The sequence below is a fragment of the Pinus tabuliformis genome, chromosome 8, assembly GCF_031772625.1.
Source record: "Pinus tabuliformis cultivar Carrire ecotype Pingquan chromosome 8, CPIR1, whole genome shotgun sequence".
NCBI classification, from domain to species: domain Eukaryota; kingdom Viridiplantae; phylum Streptophyta; class Pinopsida; order Pinales; family Pinaceae; genus Pinus; species Pinus tabuliformis.
Genome location: NC_142294.1, coordinates 1645503169 through 1645521098, shown reverse-complemented (window position 1 = coordinate 1645521098; position 17930 = coordinate 1645503169). Strand labels below are relative to the sequence as shown.

Genomic DNA, 17930 nt, shown 5'->3' with positions numbered 1-17930 from the left:
ATTTGGATTGCAGCATGACCAGACGCTGCAAAATGATGATGAAATCTGAAAAAAAATTGACTGCTCTGAAATGTACTCTGTATGTGGGCTGGTTGACACTTGAGTGGTCAACAGGAGTTAGACGAGTTTGCCAGTGAATTGCAGCCAGGGTTTCAAGCCAGAAAATCCTATAGGAGTGGGTTGTATTGCTTTGCAGTGTCAATCTACTAGGTTTTTCCAAAAGAAATTCATGTAAATCTTCCTCGGTATTTTTAATTAAAACTGACTAGGGTTTTGTCTTTGACATTTTCTACAAAATTTTGTGAACTTATGGTTCTCCAATTTATTGTTGGAATTTATAAAAAAAATTGGCAAAATTATTTCTGGCAATTTCTTAAGTAATTTTTGGTAGGAAAATTATAAATTAATTAAAAGAGGTATTTCAATTATATGCCATTAATGAAGTCACTTTTATAAAGAAGTGTGCAGTTATAGGAAGTAGTGTGAAATGTTTCAAAATGAGACATACTTTAGGGTAGTTATAGTGGTCAGTCATCCCCAACTTTGGCCAACCCCATATGCTCAAGTAGGCTGTCACATGTAACTTGTAGTCTAGCGCATCAAGGTCGTCCCTGTCCAATTTCTCCTTTGTCAGTATTCTATACACAAGTTTGCCTATTTTTCATAGAAATGTCCCTTCTTATTTATGGATGTAGGCTGTCCTAATAATGGATAATTTTAATTCCTTTATAGCGAGAATTTATTACCTGGTTTGTAACAAAGTAAGTTAAGTTGGAAATATCTTCTAACATACTTTCTAGCAATCAAAGTTGCTTTTCTTGCATCCACTCATCCCCTTTGTGGTCTGTCTTACATTCTTTTCTAGCAAGAGTCACCCTACCTGAGCTGTGATAAGGAAAGTTAAATGACTAACATCTGCAACATGCATTCCAGTGGTCAAAGCAGAGTTGTTTCTGTTACCTCCCATATGTGGTCTTTTTTTTGGTCTTTGGATATATGGTTTAAAACTGTTCTCTTAACAATACCATAGCTTTTCCTATCTTAAAATCCCTTGTGAAGAAGCTCTTCATCCCATATTATTTTGAAGAAGTTTACTTGGATATATGGTTTAAATTTGTTCTCCTTAACAATACCTCCATAGCTTTGCCTATCTCAAACTCCATTGTCGAGAAACTCTTCATCCCATATTCTTTTTAAGAAGTTTACTTCCAAAAATCCCTAGTTTAATCCACTTATGACAGCTTCATTCATTCCTAATCACAAGTTCACGACACCTACTATATTTTTTGGGTGCTTTTGGATGCCTCTTTTGTGTGATTAGGTTATTGTCAACACCATCCATAATAATGCTTTCTGAAAGTTGGATTCCTAGCTGGGTACCCACATTGTAAGTAATTGAGAAAGTTCTCTTAGATAACGGTTGTGATACTTTGTTTACAAGATGTTTCATTATTACTTTTGTGCTGTTCTAAACCCCTTTTGGATTTAAATAATTTACAAGTATTAGGAAAGTTGGTTGAGAGAGTTATAATTGCTGAAAATGTAAAAATACTTTGTGTGCTAATGCAGTATTTTGACATCACTCTCATGATCTAATTTCATTAAACTGCTTCCAGTTAATCGCTCGTCATACTATTCACTGAAATTGATAAGTTGGCATGTTTACATACTTTATGCAGGGCCTAGCTTTGAGAAATCAATTAAAGGTGCAATATTAGCCGATGGATTAAATACTTTTCTAGCAGCACTGGGAACAATGACACCTGTAACTACATATGCCCAGAACAATGGAGTTATCTCTCTTTCTCGCTGTGCATCACGCCGAGCAGGATTTGCATGTTGTATATGGCTGTTGGTATTGGGAATCTTCTCCAAGTTTGCAGCAATTATTCTCTCAATACCAAACTGTGTTTTGGGTGCGATGACAACCTTTCTTTTTACAAGTGTGGTGGTCTCAGGGATCCATGTTCTGAACCTTAAGGAAGGATTAACAAGAAGGAATAGATTCATAGTAATAATTGCTTTAGGCATTGGCCTTGGTGTGAATTTGGTACCAGCATGGGTGAATATATCTGGCCAGTCCAACTATCCCTTTCAAGGCAATCTGTGGCCTGTGAATCCTAGATGGAGTCCTAGCTACAGAGGTATGATATGATACTTCTTAGTATCACTGCAAATTCTCAGAAAGTAGCATGTCATAGAATAGTATAGGCAGATAAATGATTGTCGTAATAGCTATTTGAAAATTTGAGAAAAAAAATTTACAACTCCTGAAATTTTTTGCAGGTTTTCGAGATGCCATTATTTTGATTTTGACCAATGGTTTCTCTGTGGGTGGCTTGTTGGCTCTTATTCTCAACCTGGTTTTGCCATTTGATAATGACGAGAAAGAACTGCCCATAAAGCAGCCCCTAATCCAAAAGTAAGTCTCTCTCTCTCTCGCTAAGATACATGCATGCCGAGAACTACTTTGATTTTGTCCAATAATTTCTTTGTGGGGGGACTTGTTGGATCTTATTCTTAATCTCATTATGCTATTTTATAATGAAAACAAAGAACTGCCCCTAAAGCAGTCCCTAATTCAAAAATAAGTCTTGATCTCTCACACACATGAATGGAGGCCAATGTGGATTTGTAAGTGGCTAATGCAGGCCTCCCAAGGTACAGCAATAACATGGGTGCCTATTAACCATAAAACTGTAATTAAACTGTGCCATCTCAAAATCATTTGTACACATGAATGCATACTAAAATGAAAGTGAAAAAGGATGCGAACTTCCCATGATTGAATGGACATAAAAGTGAAATACTCTGATACAAGGGAGTTTTACTTTAACGTTCATGTGATAGAGCCAAAGTAGTCTTTGCTTTGATGTCCAACTAACAGGGAGGAAATCTTTGGGGTCAAAGTAGTCTTTGCTTTTCTGCCCATTGGATTGGGTAAATTCTTTAGGGTTCACGGAAAAAACTTCAACCAACCCCTAATCAGTCTCCTCCCCTACATTAGATAATCTTATCCCCCTACCCAATATATGCAAAGCTCTTTCATTTGGAAAGTCAAATTTATAGTATCTCTACTTTTGCACCCATTGCTACATTATACATCATCTCAACATTGAAATGCAACAATCATGAGCCATTGAGAAACCTGGACACATTTAGGGTTTTTCCATCCAATTCTTTATTGGATCTACTTTATTAAATTTAAATAATGTATGAAGATATTCATGTCACTACAATTTTGCAATGTAGAACAAAGTATGATTATTTTGTTGAGCTTGTTAGTCTTGTAGCATCGGACAGGTATTCTAGTCTTGACTTTCTTCTGAGAACCTAAGAAATACAAGAACTCTAGAACCCAGAAAAAGTGCCAAGAGAAAACACCTAGAGATGGCTCAATTAAGTTAATTAATCAATAATTAAATATTTTCCAAGTCTAACTTAGGAAAAGTGATTAATTAACAAGAATTAATTGGGAAAATTCACTTGAAATGCAACAACGGAAATTAATTCTTCTAACTGATAAATTATTATGCAGTTTATTTTGTTACGGCAAAATATCGAATTAATCACACTACAATTTCTTCACTAATAAACGCTATGGAAATAAACTGGAAAATGAGAAATAATATGTACACACACAATAAAAATTTAACATAGTTATGTTTGGACAAATGTCCCTAGAAAAACTCAATGTAGGAAAACTGGTGCAACAACTAAGGGTTTTTATTATTATGCAACAGTGAAATTTTTGGTACAACTAGATGCCCAAAACTAATAATCTCCTACAAGATAAATTGGCCACAAAAATTAGTGAGACAATTCTTGCCTCACCCGACACTGATCCAACTCCAAATACTGGCACAAATTGGGCTACTCGAACCCTTGTGTCAGCCTTTTGTGCAGGACCTCATATGCACTGATCTAGATTTATGAAGGAACCGAATGAAATACAAATATAAACAAAAACATAGAGATAGAGCGAAAACATAACTTCAATTCATTAATAACAAAGTAATCAAACTGTTTACATGCATAATTGAAATAAATTATCACAAGCAATGGTAGCTTATCTCTGAAAAGAGATGTGGCTGCTACATACCTTCTGAATTGTGTTATAATGAGGCTCGAAGGCCTATTTATTACTAATAAACAATGGAAAACCCTAAACATCCAAAAACCTAACCCTAGGATACGAAGTGCCAAAAGTCTGTGGGCCCTATTGGAGTAGATTGGTACATCAACTTCCCGGGGCCGTAACTTTGGCATATGATCTCTGTTTGACCCATACAATACCTCATTAGAAATATCTATCTGAGAACTACAGCTTTCACCTATAAATCTTTTCCATAGACTATTGATTTTCCCATTTTCCAAAAAAACTCTGTTTAGGGCCTGAAAATGGATCTAGAAGTTCAGGACCCAAAAAATGCCAAAAATAGTCAATTGTGCCATAATTAAGGAAACGAACAGAAAAAATGGTGGGGGCCAAGTGGAATAGGCAGGTGCCCACCAATATCCACCTGAATCAGTCCTCCCTCTTTAGGAAGCAATGGTCCCTGTTGTCGCACAAATTGTCCAGGCATCGCGACAACGCTCAGATCGGGGGCTGTCACCTTGATCCCTGATCTCTCCGTTTAAACCGTCTCCCAAGGCTAAGGGGGGTAGACCCCATGGGATGAATGAAGACCAACTATGGACCAGTTGGGTTGGGAGACACAACAAGGCAATTTAGCACTTGATTGATTTAGAAATTAATGTACCAGTGCCTTATGGAGTTAATGATTAAATGATTATTTATTAAATGTTGCAGAAGTATGAACTTTGTAATTCCACCATTAACAAACATTTATCATCAAATAACCCAAACAAAGATTAATTTTTTGCAAGATGATTGATAAATGATCAATGACTTAACAATATTCCAGCAATTAAAATTCAAAAGGTCAAATTCTTTGAATAACCACGTAATTAAATGCTAACCAGTTATCACTTTCATATAGCTAATATTCAAATGAACATTTAAGCATGTTTAACCATATAAAAATGATAAATATTAATCCCACATCAAAAATCTATTAGCCTTAGTGAAATACACCAAAATTTGGAAACGTGACAAATTATGCTAAGACTAAATGCGACACAAAAAATATTTCAGAAAGAAAAAAAAAACAACTTTTTATATGATTTTTATATATTTTTTATGATTTTCTAAAATCTAAATAAATCTAAAACTAAATAAAATTAAAATCTAAACTAAAAGAAATTCTTTGGGCTTTTTTATAATTTTATAATTTTTATGATTTTTTATTGTTATATGACTATAAAATTCTAAATTTGAAACTAGAATAAACTAAAGTCAAATAAAACTAAATTAAATCTAATATATATAGTGCTAAGACTAAAGCATAACTTTAAAAAAAAATCAAACAAAACAAATAAACTAAATCTAACTCTAAACCTAAAACCCAAACGCATCAGATATATGAAATGCTTTGAGTTTGATTTAAGCAGGCCTGGGAGTTCGACGGAAAAAGGAGGAGAGTCGACGTGAGCAGCTAAAGAGACATCGAGGGATTTAAATGTTGCTTGCAGGTGCAGGGATTGCGTGAGAGATGGCGAGAGAACACGTCTGAGCGGAAGAGGAGACAGTGTGGGCAATTCAAGAGGAGATGAGGCCACACAACGATGGCGAAGAACGCAACAACAACGATGGGAAGAGCATGAATGTGACTGTAAGAAGAAAAGGAATAGCCATCTGAGGAAAACGAGTGCGTTATAGCAAAGAAAGGATGTAATGAGGGCTAGACCATGTGTGGAGGATATTGAACTGTGCGTTGCAGCACGATTCTTTCAGAATGTGTGTATATTTGCTCGGGGTCTAAGGCAGCGAGTAAGAATGATCAGGAAAACGAGGAAGTGACTGCGTGGATAGGAGAAGAGGACGTAGGGCAGGAATGGAAACAGAAAAAAACGCAAACAGGCAGCGTGAGGGGCATTGAGAGGATGCAGCGTGGAGGAATGAGATAAGCAGCGTTGGGAGGAATGACTTGCTGCGATGAGGATGGTTGAGGGGGTTTCTTTGTTTTGCAGGCTTGGCGATAGTAGCATGAAGGTTGCGGGGAAAAATTGGAGCAGACAGCAGGGTTGGGGCTTCGAAATGCACTGCGAAATCCCACCAAGCAACCAACAATTAAAGAAAATACTTTCTAGAGACCCTAATAAAATTACTTGAGCCACTTATCTTCAGCTTTGTTGATGAAACCCTCTCAAAAGACTTCCAGATCTGAAAGTAACAGAAGTTGAAACCCTTGGACAGCCAAACAGTGCTCCTGTAAAAATTGGTTGTGAGGCCAGATCTTACCCTCCAGGGCCTAGATCTGGCTTCCAACAAGAAACTCTTCCTGCAACCTACAAAAAACAAAAAAACCAGAGGCAAAATATGCAAGGAAATAACCCAAAATTTAACTAAATAATTACAGTATTCACAGATTTTCGACTCTTAAACAGCCAGATTTGTCAATAATCCACAGTAATATTTTCAGAATTTCAGATTTACTATGAGATACTTTAGAAAACCTCTCATGCATTCAAAAGATAAACTTAAATGATAAACCCAAGATCGAAACTGGCTGGGCTCTTCAAGAGAATGCTTTTCAGGAGTTGGTTGGTTCAGCGGATAACTTCCCCAAACGCCCATTGATCCTTACAATCTAGATTTTCCTGCACAGCTCACTTCAACTATCAATAAAGAGGGAAAAAACAGTAGTAAAATCCAAATCTAATGGAGATACCTGCCATTATTTTCAGAAAGTTTATTACCATTCAAACCCTAGTGAGTAAACAAGATACTTGTGTTCAACATCACTCTTCACCAAGCTATTACTAATTGCTGAAAATAAATTTATGCAGAAAATAAAGAAGCTTACAACAATTCAGGAAAGTAACACCAGCAAGATTTCAACCCCAAAGTCTTTTTTTATTGCACAAGAAAAAGTTTACAAGAGAGTTTTCTTTAGCACAACACTCACAAATCAAATGATCTCAAATGACCCCTAACACCCTATTTAAAGGAAAAATTCCCAACGGCTAGTTCGAGTGATCCGTGTCAAAATAATCTCGATCCTTGATGAGGATCAAAGTTTCTTTTAATCTCACCCGTCAAATTTTTAAATGCATTTTAATATATTAAAAAATTAAAATTCTGCATTTATTTACTCAAAACTTTGACTTATTATTATTTTATTATTTTACAAATTTTTTTATTTATTTTTAAATTTTATTTTATTTGATTATTTTTTAATTTTTATTATTTTTTATTTTTTATTTTTGGATCATTGAACTTAGCATTTGGAAAAATCACCTAGTACCTAGGACTTAGGACTTATAAGGGGATAAAACATTTTCTAACCCTCAAGACACTTTACATCATGACTTTTACACTTTTACATCTCAAGGGGGGAAAACCCATTTGACATAGACCCTCAATGACCACCCAGTTCTGCGACACAACTATAATCTAGCAGATCAAACAATTTGTAATAACCTAACCAAATAGTTAGAATTATTTCCAAATTACTTTTACATAGACTCAAAGCACACTAGGATTCACCTAAGATTCCAATGACAAAATTCATTCCGGCTTTGGGGTTAGGCTGAAGGAAAACTCTGCCGATCATGGATCGGTGGGACAAAAAACCTTCCAGAACGTAGATTATCACTAAAAAATTAGGTTTGCCTAGGCAGTTTACATACATGACTCGGATATGCTAAGATTATTTACAATTTACACATGCAAACTGGGTTTACAACATAACATGATCAGGTCGACGATGACTGTCGAATGGCACGGACATGTCAATTAAGCTTTATCCCTTTTGCGAAAAAAGGGGGTGTACTGCTATGGGTAGTTGACACATAATGGTCAACATCTAGCTCTACTTGGGGACACGTCGCTGCACTGTAGGAATGTGAGAATCCATAATCTGCATTCACGCAACACACAACCAAAAATAAGCAGCGTCCATGCAAAAATCATCATATAACATTAAGCACATGAAAGATATAAGCTCTTCATTTATTAACTATTTAGTAACATGAAAAGTAAATCTAATCCTAAAAACAGAAATAAAATGTTGAAATGACAAGGAGTAAGGTTAGAAATACAATACAGAGGATGCCCCTTGGCATCAGATATCATCTCTGAAGAACAGCTTGAGCATTTGGCCATTTGCAGATAGATCAAGTGGTTTGCCTTCCAATCTGCTCAAGTGGAATGAGTTTGGTCCAGCTATATCTCGAATGATGTACAGTCCCAGCCACAAACTATCGAACTTCTTATGTTTTCCTGGTTTTTCATTCTTGCGATCCCAAAGAAGTACCATATCTCCCACCTGCAAAGATCTAGATCGAGAGGATTTATCAAAGCTTTTCTTAATGTTAGATTGATTTTTACATATAGCATCAAAAGTTGTCCTACGAGCTTCATCTAACTCCACAATCTGATCTATTCTATTCTGAACAACATCTTTATTAGTAGAAAAATGCTGAAGGAGTTGATAAGCTGGCAATTTCAGGTGCACAGGTAAGGTTACATCCAAGCCATAAACTAATTCAAAGGGAGATTTACCAGTAGCTTTCTTCTTAGTGATCCTATCTGCCCATAAAGCATACTTGATTTTGTTATGCCATAATCTCTTATTATCTCCTACTATCTTCTTGATAATGGTTATGAGATTCTTGTTACTTGATTCAGCCAGAACATTACCCCGAGGATAGTAATTTGATGAATGAGATAAGATAATGCCATATTTGAAACAGAAAGATGAAAACTCTAAAGAACTAAAAGCCTTGGCATTATTAGTAGTGATCTTAGCAGGGACACCAAATCTAGTAATGATATTATTTTCAATGAAATCCATAATAACTTTTTCAGTGGCATTCTTAGCAGGAATGGCTTCAACCCATTTAGTGAACTAATCAATAGCAATAAAAAATCCATGAGTAGCCATTGCTAGAATTTTCATGGAACTTCAGGGGAAGTCTAGACCCCAATGCTGAAAGGGTGCCTCTACAATGACTGGTTGCAGGGGCAGGGCAGCAAGCTTCTGTTTCCCAGTGAACAGTTGACAGGCTTGACAAGTTCTAACAAACTTATGCACATCAAAAAAAATTGAAGGCCAATAATAACCAGCTCTCAGAATTTTGTGGGTGGTAGTTCTAGCAGCATAATGACCACCACAAAATCCTGAATGAAACTCAGAGATTAATTTCTTGGACTCAATTTCAACAACACACCTAAGTACTATGCCCTCAGGATTTCTCCACCTAAGGCCATCCTTCATAAGGCAATACTTAGTGGCTTTTAGTCTAAGAGCCCTTCTCTTATGAGCAACTAAATGGTTAGGACATGTAAGATTCATGAAATAATAAGTAATGTCCTTGTACCACTCATGCTCTCCTAATCTTTGCAACTCAGGCGAAGATAGATCGCTAAGACAAAACAAACCAAGAGTCTTTTCGTTACCTTCAGTCAACATTTGAGCCAAACCTTGGCCTTTGACTAGCTTGGTGGGTCTGATCTCTAAATCATATTCTTGTATTTTAGTAACCCACCTAGCGCGAATCCCTAAACAATCGGTTTGATTTAATATATCTTTAACAACAGATTGTGGGATGAAAGCAATGATTTTAGAATAACCCACATAAGTTTTGAAGTGCTTAAGAGACTTGACCAGGGCATAAGCTTGCTTTTCCATGGTATTGTACTTTAATTTGGAATTTTGAAGCGCTCTACTCATGAAAGCAATAGGTTGCTCGTGACCATCTTTATTCTTTTGTAACAGGACACCAGCAATGGTATCTTCGGAAGCGAAAGAAAAAATCATGAAATCCTTGGAATAATCGGGACTAACTAAGACAGGGGCTCTTGCAATAGCGCATTTGATTTCCTAAAAATCCTTTTTGTCGTCTTCTTGCCAAACAAATTTTACATCTTTCTTCAGAAGACTTTGAATAGACTTAGCTACTTCTGCGTAATTTGGAATAAACCTTCTAAGAAAATTTGTCTTTCCGAGGAAAGACTGAAGGGATTTAAGATTACGAGGAAGAGGAAACTTTTGGATTGCTTCAATTCTTTCAGGATCAATCTTGATTCCATCTTTAGAAATGATATGGCCAAGTAATTTCCCTTCGGTTACTCCAAAAACAGACTTAGCTGGATTCAAAGAAATCCCATATTCTCTACATCTATCGAAAACCTGCCTAAGATGATTTATATGATTGTTACCATCTTTAGAAAATACAGTAAGATCATCTTGGTAGATTCCAATAAATTTCCCGATTAACTCGTTGAAGGTGTAATCCATAGCCCTTTGAAATGTAGCCCCAGCGTTGGTTAATCCAAACGGCATTCTAATGTATTCAAAAGTACCCCATGGTGTGGTGAATGTGGTTTTATGACGATCTTCCTTTTTAACCCATACCTGATTGTACCCAGAAAAACCATCTAGCAATGACATCATTCCAAAACCGGTTACTCTTTGCAACAAAGTCTCCATGTTTGGCAAAGGGTAATTATCTTTCTTGCATGCTAGATTAAGATTTTGAAAATTGACACAAAGCCTTATCATACCGTTCTTTTCCCTAACAATCACTAGATTTGAACACCATGTCGAATGCCTTGTTTGAGCGATAATTCCTACCACAAGCATTTTCGCAAGCTCTTTCTGAACCAAAGGGGCTAACTTAGGATTAATCTGCCTAAGCTTCTGGCGAAAGGGTTTAGCATTTTCATCTTTTAAGGGGATAGTATGTTCCATGACATCTTCCCTATAGCCCTTTAATTCATCATAAGAAAAAGCTAAAACATCTCGATATTCGCGAAGTAAATTAGTTAACTTTTTTCTTTCCTCCACACTAATACCTTTACTGATTTTAACAATCTTTGGGTTCTCAGGAGTACCAATGTTTATCTCGAGATATTCGCCTGGGTCCATTTTATTTTCCTCTCTCAACTTCGTGGCATCATGACGATCAAAGTGTTGCTCTAAGGCAACCACATTCCTAGGAGTAGGATTTATGATATGCTCATCATTTAAAGATCCATCCTCCTCAGAATCTATTCGGAAATCTTCAAACTCATCGAAACTATTAAGAAAACAAATGACTTGTTTTTCATCATTAAAGACTTGCCAATGTTCTGAGTTATTTGGAACAGATGGTCTAAATATTACTTCCATTTTGATCTTATCCTTAATTAGCTCATCAGATAACTGGAAGGTAGTAGCAGCTACGGCAAGTTCATCCGCCAAACTATTTTGCTCTCTTGGGATAGCTTCGAGGTCAAGGGCATCAAAGTGTTCCATAGTATCCCACACAACATTTTGATAATTCCTTAATCTTTGATTTTTACATGTGAATTTATTTTTAAGCTGCATGATAATTAAATCAAAATCCCCCTTAATGCTAAGCAACTTAATTTTCAAAGACTTTGCCAATTCAAGACCCAACAATAAAGCCTCATATTCAGCGACATTGTTGGTTGCTTCAAATTCTAATCGATAGGCAAACTTGAAAATGTGATCAAGGGGAGATTTAAGCACTATTCCAACACCTTTACCATGCCTAGACGATGCACCATCAAAGTACATGTACCAAACTCTATCATTGAGATCCTTAATCTTATCATCAGGAGGAATTATGAAATTAGACATGATAGCGTAATTCCCAATGTCAGATTGTTCTTTAATTATCTCATTGTGAGGTCTCTTAGGATCTTCAACATGGAATTTTCTTTCAGGCTCTCTATTAAGTCTTACAAAACCATCACCTCTAGGAGAAGGAATCATAGCATATGACCAATTCATTTGAATACTTCCTCCTAGATCAGAGGTCCACTTTCTAGATAAAATCATACCCCAGGCATCAGGCACATCAACAACAACAATATCCATAACAATCATGATGTCTAGGTAAACTGATAGATGAACTTGTAAATCTTTGATCAAACCATGCACTTCAATTTTCTTAGAATCCATGGCACATATGTTATAGTAGGGTCTAGAAACTCTTAAGTTAAGTTGTTCCATGACCCTTTTAGTCATGACACAAGCTGATGCACTAGAATCCAACATGCAATTATTCAATTTATATCCATTAACCAACAAGGTGATAAAGAAAGGCTGGTGATCTTTGTTATCCGCATCTAAGCTTTGCAAATATATGGGAGCATCGTGATAGTCAACTTCCTGGGTCTTCTGTTGAGAAATATTTACTTGAGGACCTTGAATAGCTTTTAGTAACTTATCTCTTTGGGAAGGGATTTTAGCAATCTCGGAGATAGGAACCCAGATTTTCGCATTGTTAAACCAACTTCCCAAATCGACATCTAATCCAGAGTTTAAACCAAGGTTAAAAGTTTGAGGGGGAATTTGATTCCTGCTCTAATCTTTATCCCTTCTCTGATAGGTTAAACCTTTATCTCTAGCAATTTCCATGATTTGCTCTGGAGAGGGTTTTTCACCATATAACTTAGCCAAAATGTCATCTTCATTTTCAAGGTTATTTATACTAAAAGCTGATGAAGGATTCATAATGTCACGACTATTTTCCTTGACCTCCATCCAATCATCCATAGACAAAGGAAACTTGTTACCCACTACATTTATTTGATCACCTGCCCCAAACATTCCATTATCTAAAATTCTTCTAACAATGGGACAAGTGGCCTCTTCATGAAGAGCATCACAAACCCGACAGTAAGGCGGAGCATTATTGACCAAATCAGTAAACGGATTAGGAGGTCTCTACTCACTAGATTGACCCTTCTTTTGCCAATTGTTATTTTTGTTATTATTATTTCGAGGTTGGAAATTTTGCGTTTGTGCTCGTTCCATTTGGACCAACCTATTCTGCAAAGTAGTTATCTCCTTATTATGATTAATTTCCATGCTTTCAATCTTTTGGAGCAATTTCAGAACAAGTTCGCTTTCAGGCTCTTGAACTGCTTTTCCTTTAGGTTTCTTTAGTTTCGTAGCAGCCCTATCAAAACCTGGGATCTCAGACTTCCCAGATGCTACCTTGTCCTTTTCAAGCTCTATAGCTAAAGCTTGGCAATCCCTATAATCATTAAGTCTAGCACGCCTCAATTCATAAGATGGCTCAGGACTAAAGGCATCAATGTAAAAATCTCGAAGAGATTTGTCGGTAGGTTTATAGTCTTGAGGTAATTCTCTAACAATATCATTAAACCTTTTGTTAAATTCTTCAACAGTTTCATTCTCTCTTTTTTTTATTATGCTAATAGCTTTCACGAGGTGTCTTCCTTCTCTCTTATCTCCATACTTTTCCTTAAAGGCATCAATGATCGATTGCAAGGAATTAAATGAATTCCGAGGCTTTTTTGCAAACCAGTCATGAGCATCGCCCTCCAAGGTTATAATAAAAAGAGTCATTCTAACATCTTCATGATCAAAATCAGCAGAGCTTGTATACTTAGCCATCCATATACTAAAAGCTTTCAGATGTGAATTAGCACTAATGGCGTTATCTCCATGAAAGCTAGGCAGCTTATCTATCCCAAGCGTTGGAAGATCATTGGGATAACCTTAAATGTTAGAAAAATCACAAGGAGCATATATATTCATGATGTCGTGCCCAACCGGACTGGTAAAAAGCAAATGGATATCAGAGAGGGCTTCTTGTCCGAGGTTAACAAGAAGTGTACGAGAAGAGAGTTTGTGTAATCGTACCCTGAGAGCACTTTCAGGATCAGGAGCAGGATTGCACAAACTGCTTGGATGCCTTCTAGTATACATCTTGCAGATGATATATGAAGTGGAGTCGCCGCCCGGACAGGAAGTGAAACACGGAAAAGCTCGAAAAGAAAGGACCAAGGACAGAAAAAAGTCTATCCCCAGCAACAAAGCCAAAAAATGTTGTCGCACAGATTGTCTAGGCAGCATGACAACGCTCAGACCGAGGGCTGTCACCCTGATCCCCGATCTCTCCGTTTAAGCCGTCTCCCGAGGCTAAGGGGGGTAGACCCTATGGGATGAATGAAGACCAACTGTGGACCAGTTGGGTTGGGAGACACAACAAGGCAATTTAGTACTTGATTGATTTAGAAATTAATGTACCAGTGCCTTATGGGGTTAATGATTAAATGATTATTTATTAAAAGTATAAACTTTGTAATTCCACCATTAACAATCATTTATCATCAAATAACCCAAACAAAGATTAATTTTTGCAAGATGATCGATAAATGCTCAATGACTTAACAATATTCCAGCAATTAAAATTCAAAAGGTCAAATGCTTTGAATAACCATGTAATTTTAAACGCTAACCAGTTATCACTTTCATATAGCTAATATTCAAATGAACATTTAAGCATGTTTAACCATATAAAAATGATAAATATTAATCCCACATCAAAAATCTATTAGCCTTAGCGAAATACACCAAAATTTGGAAACATGACAAAATATGCTAAGACTAAATGCGACACAAAAATTATTTCAGAAAGAAAAAAAAACAACTTTTTATATGATTTTTATATATTTTTATTATCTTCTAAAGTTAAAATGAAATAAAACTAAAATCTAAATAAATCTAAAACTAAATAAAATTAAAATCTAAACTAAAAGAAACTCTTTGGGCTTTGTGAGAGATTTTTCAGCGAAAATCACATGGAGTACCATTTGTCGACGCGTTTCGAACCAACTAGTGTCGTTCATCGTCAGGACAAGTTGAAGAAACAGATCCAGCGTAGCATGCTAAATAGTCTGAGCGGAGCCTCCAACAGCTAACTAGACCAACGGCTAGTTTGACAATAGGACCGGGGTCAAAATTATTAAATTAGTTTAATTAGTAAGATTAAGGACCAGTGTCTATAAAAATAAATAAAATATTATCGAGGGTATTCAAGAAATATTAATAAAAATATGAGTTAGTTAGAATTTAGATAAATACATGACCTTATAATATATGAAAAAAATTTAAATGTCTAAATAAAAATATATAAAGCAATTATATTTAAAAGTATTATTAAAAATAATTAATAATTAATTAATAATTAAAAGGAAAATTAGGTGCATAAAGGACCTTATAATAACAGAATAAAATAAAGAATATCAAAAGATGTTATGCTAGTTAGAAAAATTAGTTAAAAATAATTAGATTAGAATTTAAATGGAAGATTAGTTATATAAAGGACCTTAAGGTCATAAAAGATATATATAAAATTAATTGAAATGAGAGCTAATTTCTAAGTATTATCAAAGTTAAAAGCTAATTGGTAAAAAATAATAAAACTAATAAATAAACACACTAAAAGGGAAAAAATTAATTAAATAAAATAAAATAAATAATATTAAATGAATAAAATCAGTTAAAAATAATGTTAAAAAAATAAATAAATTAATTAATTAATTAAAAAAATAATAATAAATAAATAAAATAAAAATAAAAATAATAATAATAATAGTAATAAAAAATAATAATAATAATAATAAAATAAATAATAAATAAAAATAAAAAATAAAAATAATAATAAAAATAAAATAACATAAAATAATAAATAAATAAAGAAATATAAATAATAAATAAATAAATAAAAATAAAATAATAATAATTAAAAATAAAGATAAAAGAAAAAACTTAACGAGGAAGGCAGAAGAACGACTAGGACGAAAGTGCAGGGACCCAACACCTACTGACTTTCCAGCCATCCTCTCTATTGAGATTGCTTGGTCTCTTTTCAATCTCAAGCGCTTCTCTAAATTTTCGATGATGGAAATGCGAGACCTTAGCAATAACACTAGCCTCCTCAATACAAACATGATGATTGGTTTTCTCAGCATGTTCAGCTAAGGCGGAAGACTTAGCTCTCCTATGCCTAAGATCCGCTGCGTGCTCGCTAATCCTTTGATTAATGGAGCGACCAGTCTCCCCAATATAGGGGGTCCCACAGGAACAAGGGATCAGATAAACGCCCTTCATATCCTTAGGGTCGATCGGATCCTTCACTGATCTGAGGGACATACGAATGGTGTTCAGGGGCCTAAAGGTCACAGGGATATTATGCTTCCTGAGAATCCTTCCAATTCTATCGGTGGTCCCCTGAACATACGGAAGATGGACACCTGGAATACGCTCTTTCGGTTCTCTTTTAGACCGAGAATTCTTGGAAGCTTTAAGGAAAGCCCTCTGACCCATGTATCTACTATAACCATTCTCAACAAAGACATCAAGTAAATGGGATTTTTCTTTCTCAAAGCTATTCTTGTCCGAGATCCTTAGGGCCCGAGTAGCAAGGGTATTGAGAACACCCATCTTTTGAGCCGGGAAATGGTGGGAACTGGCATGAAGATACTGCTCCGTATGAGTTTTCTTTCGAAAAACTTGATGGGCGAGGGAACCATCACTATTCTTAGAAATAAGAATATCAAGGAAAGGAAGGCATCCATCAACTTCCTGCTCCTTAGTGAACTTAATGGCTGAGGATTGCTTGTTGAGATGATCAAAGAAGAGATCAAGCTCATCCTGGCCATGAGACCAGATGACATTGGTGTCATCCACATACCTTCTCCACAACTTGGGCAAGAGCCGGGAAGAGTTCAGAGCCTTGGACTCAAAATCTTCCATAAACAGGTTCGCAACAATAGGGGACAGGGGTGAGCCCATCGCAACCCCACAGGTTTGCTCGAAGAACTCTCCCTCAAAACTAAAGAAAGTGGAAGTGAGACAGATCTCAACCAACCTGGCCGTGTCAGGATCTGTTCGGCGGTTGATCACATCCATGGCCTCATTAATAGGGATGCAAGTGAACAGGGAGACAACATCAAAACTAACAAGAATGTCCCCAGGATCAAGCTTAATATCCTTTAGTTCTTCGATAAAGGAAGCAGAGTCTTTTACGAAGGACTCCGTACGACCAACTAAGGGCTTAAGCTTTAACGCAAGGAACTTCGCAAGAAGGTAGGTAGGGCCTCCAATGGTGTTGACGATGGGCCTTAAGGGGGCACCTTCCTTGTGAATCTTGGGGAGGCCATAGATTCTGGGGGTAATAGGGTTGCTTTCAATGAGCTTATGGTGCAAGGAACTCAATGAGCCAATGGATTTAATGGCCACAGCCACATTTCTAGCCACCTTCTTCAAAGGATTTTTGGGAAGCTTTTTGTAGCTACCACTATTATGAAGATGAACCAACATCTTGCTGCGGTAATCATCCCTATTAATGGTTATAGTAGATACATGGGTCAGAGGGCTTTCCTTAAAGCTTCCAAGAATTCTCGGTCTAAAAGAGAACCGAAAGAGCGTATTCCAGGTGTCCATCTTCCGTATGTTCAGGGGACCACCGATAGAATTGGAAGGATTCTCAGGAAGCATAATATCCCTGTGACCTTTAGGCCCCTGAACACCATTCGTATGTCCCTCAGATCAGTGAAGGATCCGATCGACCCTAAGGATATGAAGGGCGTTTATCTGATCCCTTGTTCTTGTGGGACCCCCTATATTGGGGAGACTGGTCGCTCCATTAATCAAAGGATTAGCGAGCACGTAGCGGATCTTAGGCATAGGAGAGCTAAGTCTTCCGCCTTAGCTGAACATGCTGAGAAAACCAATCATCATGTTTGTATTGAGGAGGCTATTGTTATTGCTAAGGTCTCGCATTTCCATCATCGAAAATTTAGAGAAGCGCTTGAGATTGAAAAGAGACCAAGCAATCTCAATAGAGAGGATGGCTGGAAAGTCAGTAGGTGTTGGGTCCCTGCACTTTCGTCCTAGTCGTTCTTCCGCCTTCCTCGTTAAGTTTTTTCTTTTATCTTTATTTTTAATTATTATTATTTTATTTTTATTTATTTATTTATTTATTATTTATATTTCTTTATTTATTTATTATTTTATGTTATTTTATTTTTATTT

At 36.1% G+C, this 17930-nt stretch overlaps 1 protein-coding gene across 3 annotated transcripts in view; it reads left to right on the top strand.

Annotated features, from left to right (window-relative positions):
- The window catches only part of LOC149242479 (uric acid-xanthine permease-like), a 466625-nt gene that overhangs the window by 382571 nt on the left and 66124 nt on the right, over positions 1–17930 (top strand). For all 3 annotated transcript variants that reach the window (XM_089374250.1, XM_089374251.1, XM_089374249.1), the window contains 2 exons: positions 1680–2144; positions 2287–2422. In XM_089374250.1, coding sequence (XP_089230376.1) covers positions 1680–2144; positions 2287–2422 — 601 coding nt within the window. The remainder of the gene's footprint in view (positions 1–1679; positions 2145–2286; positions 2423–17930) is intronic.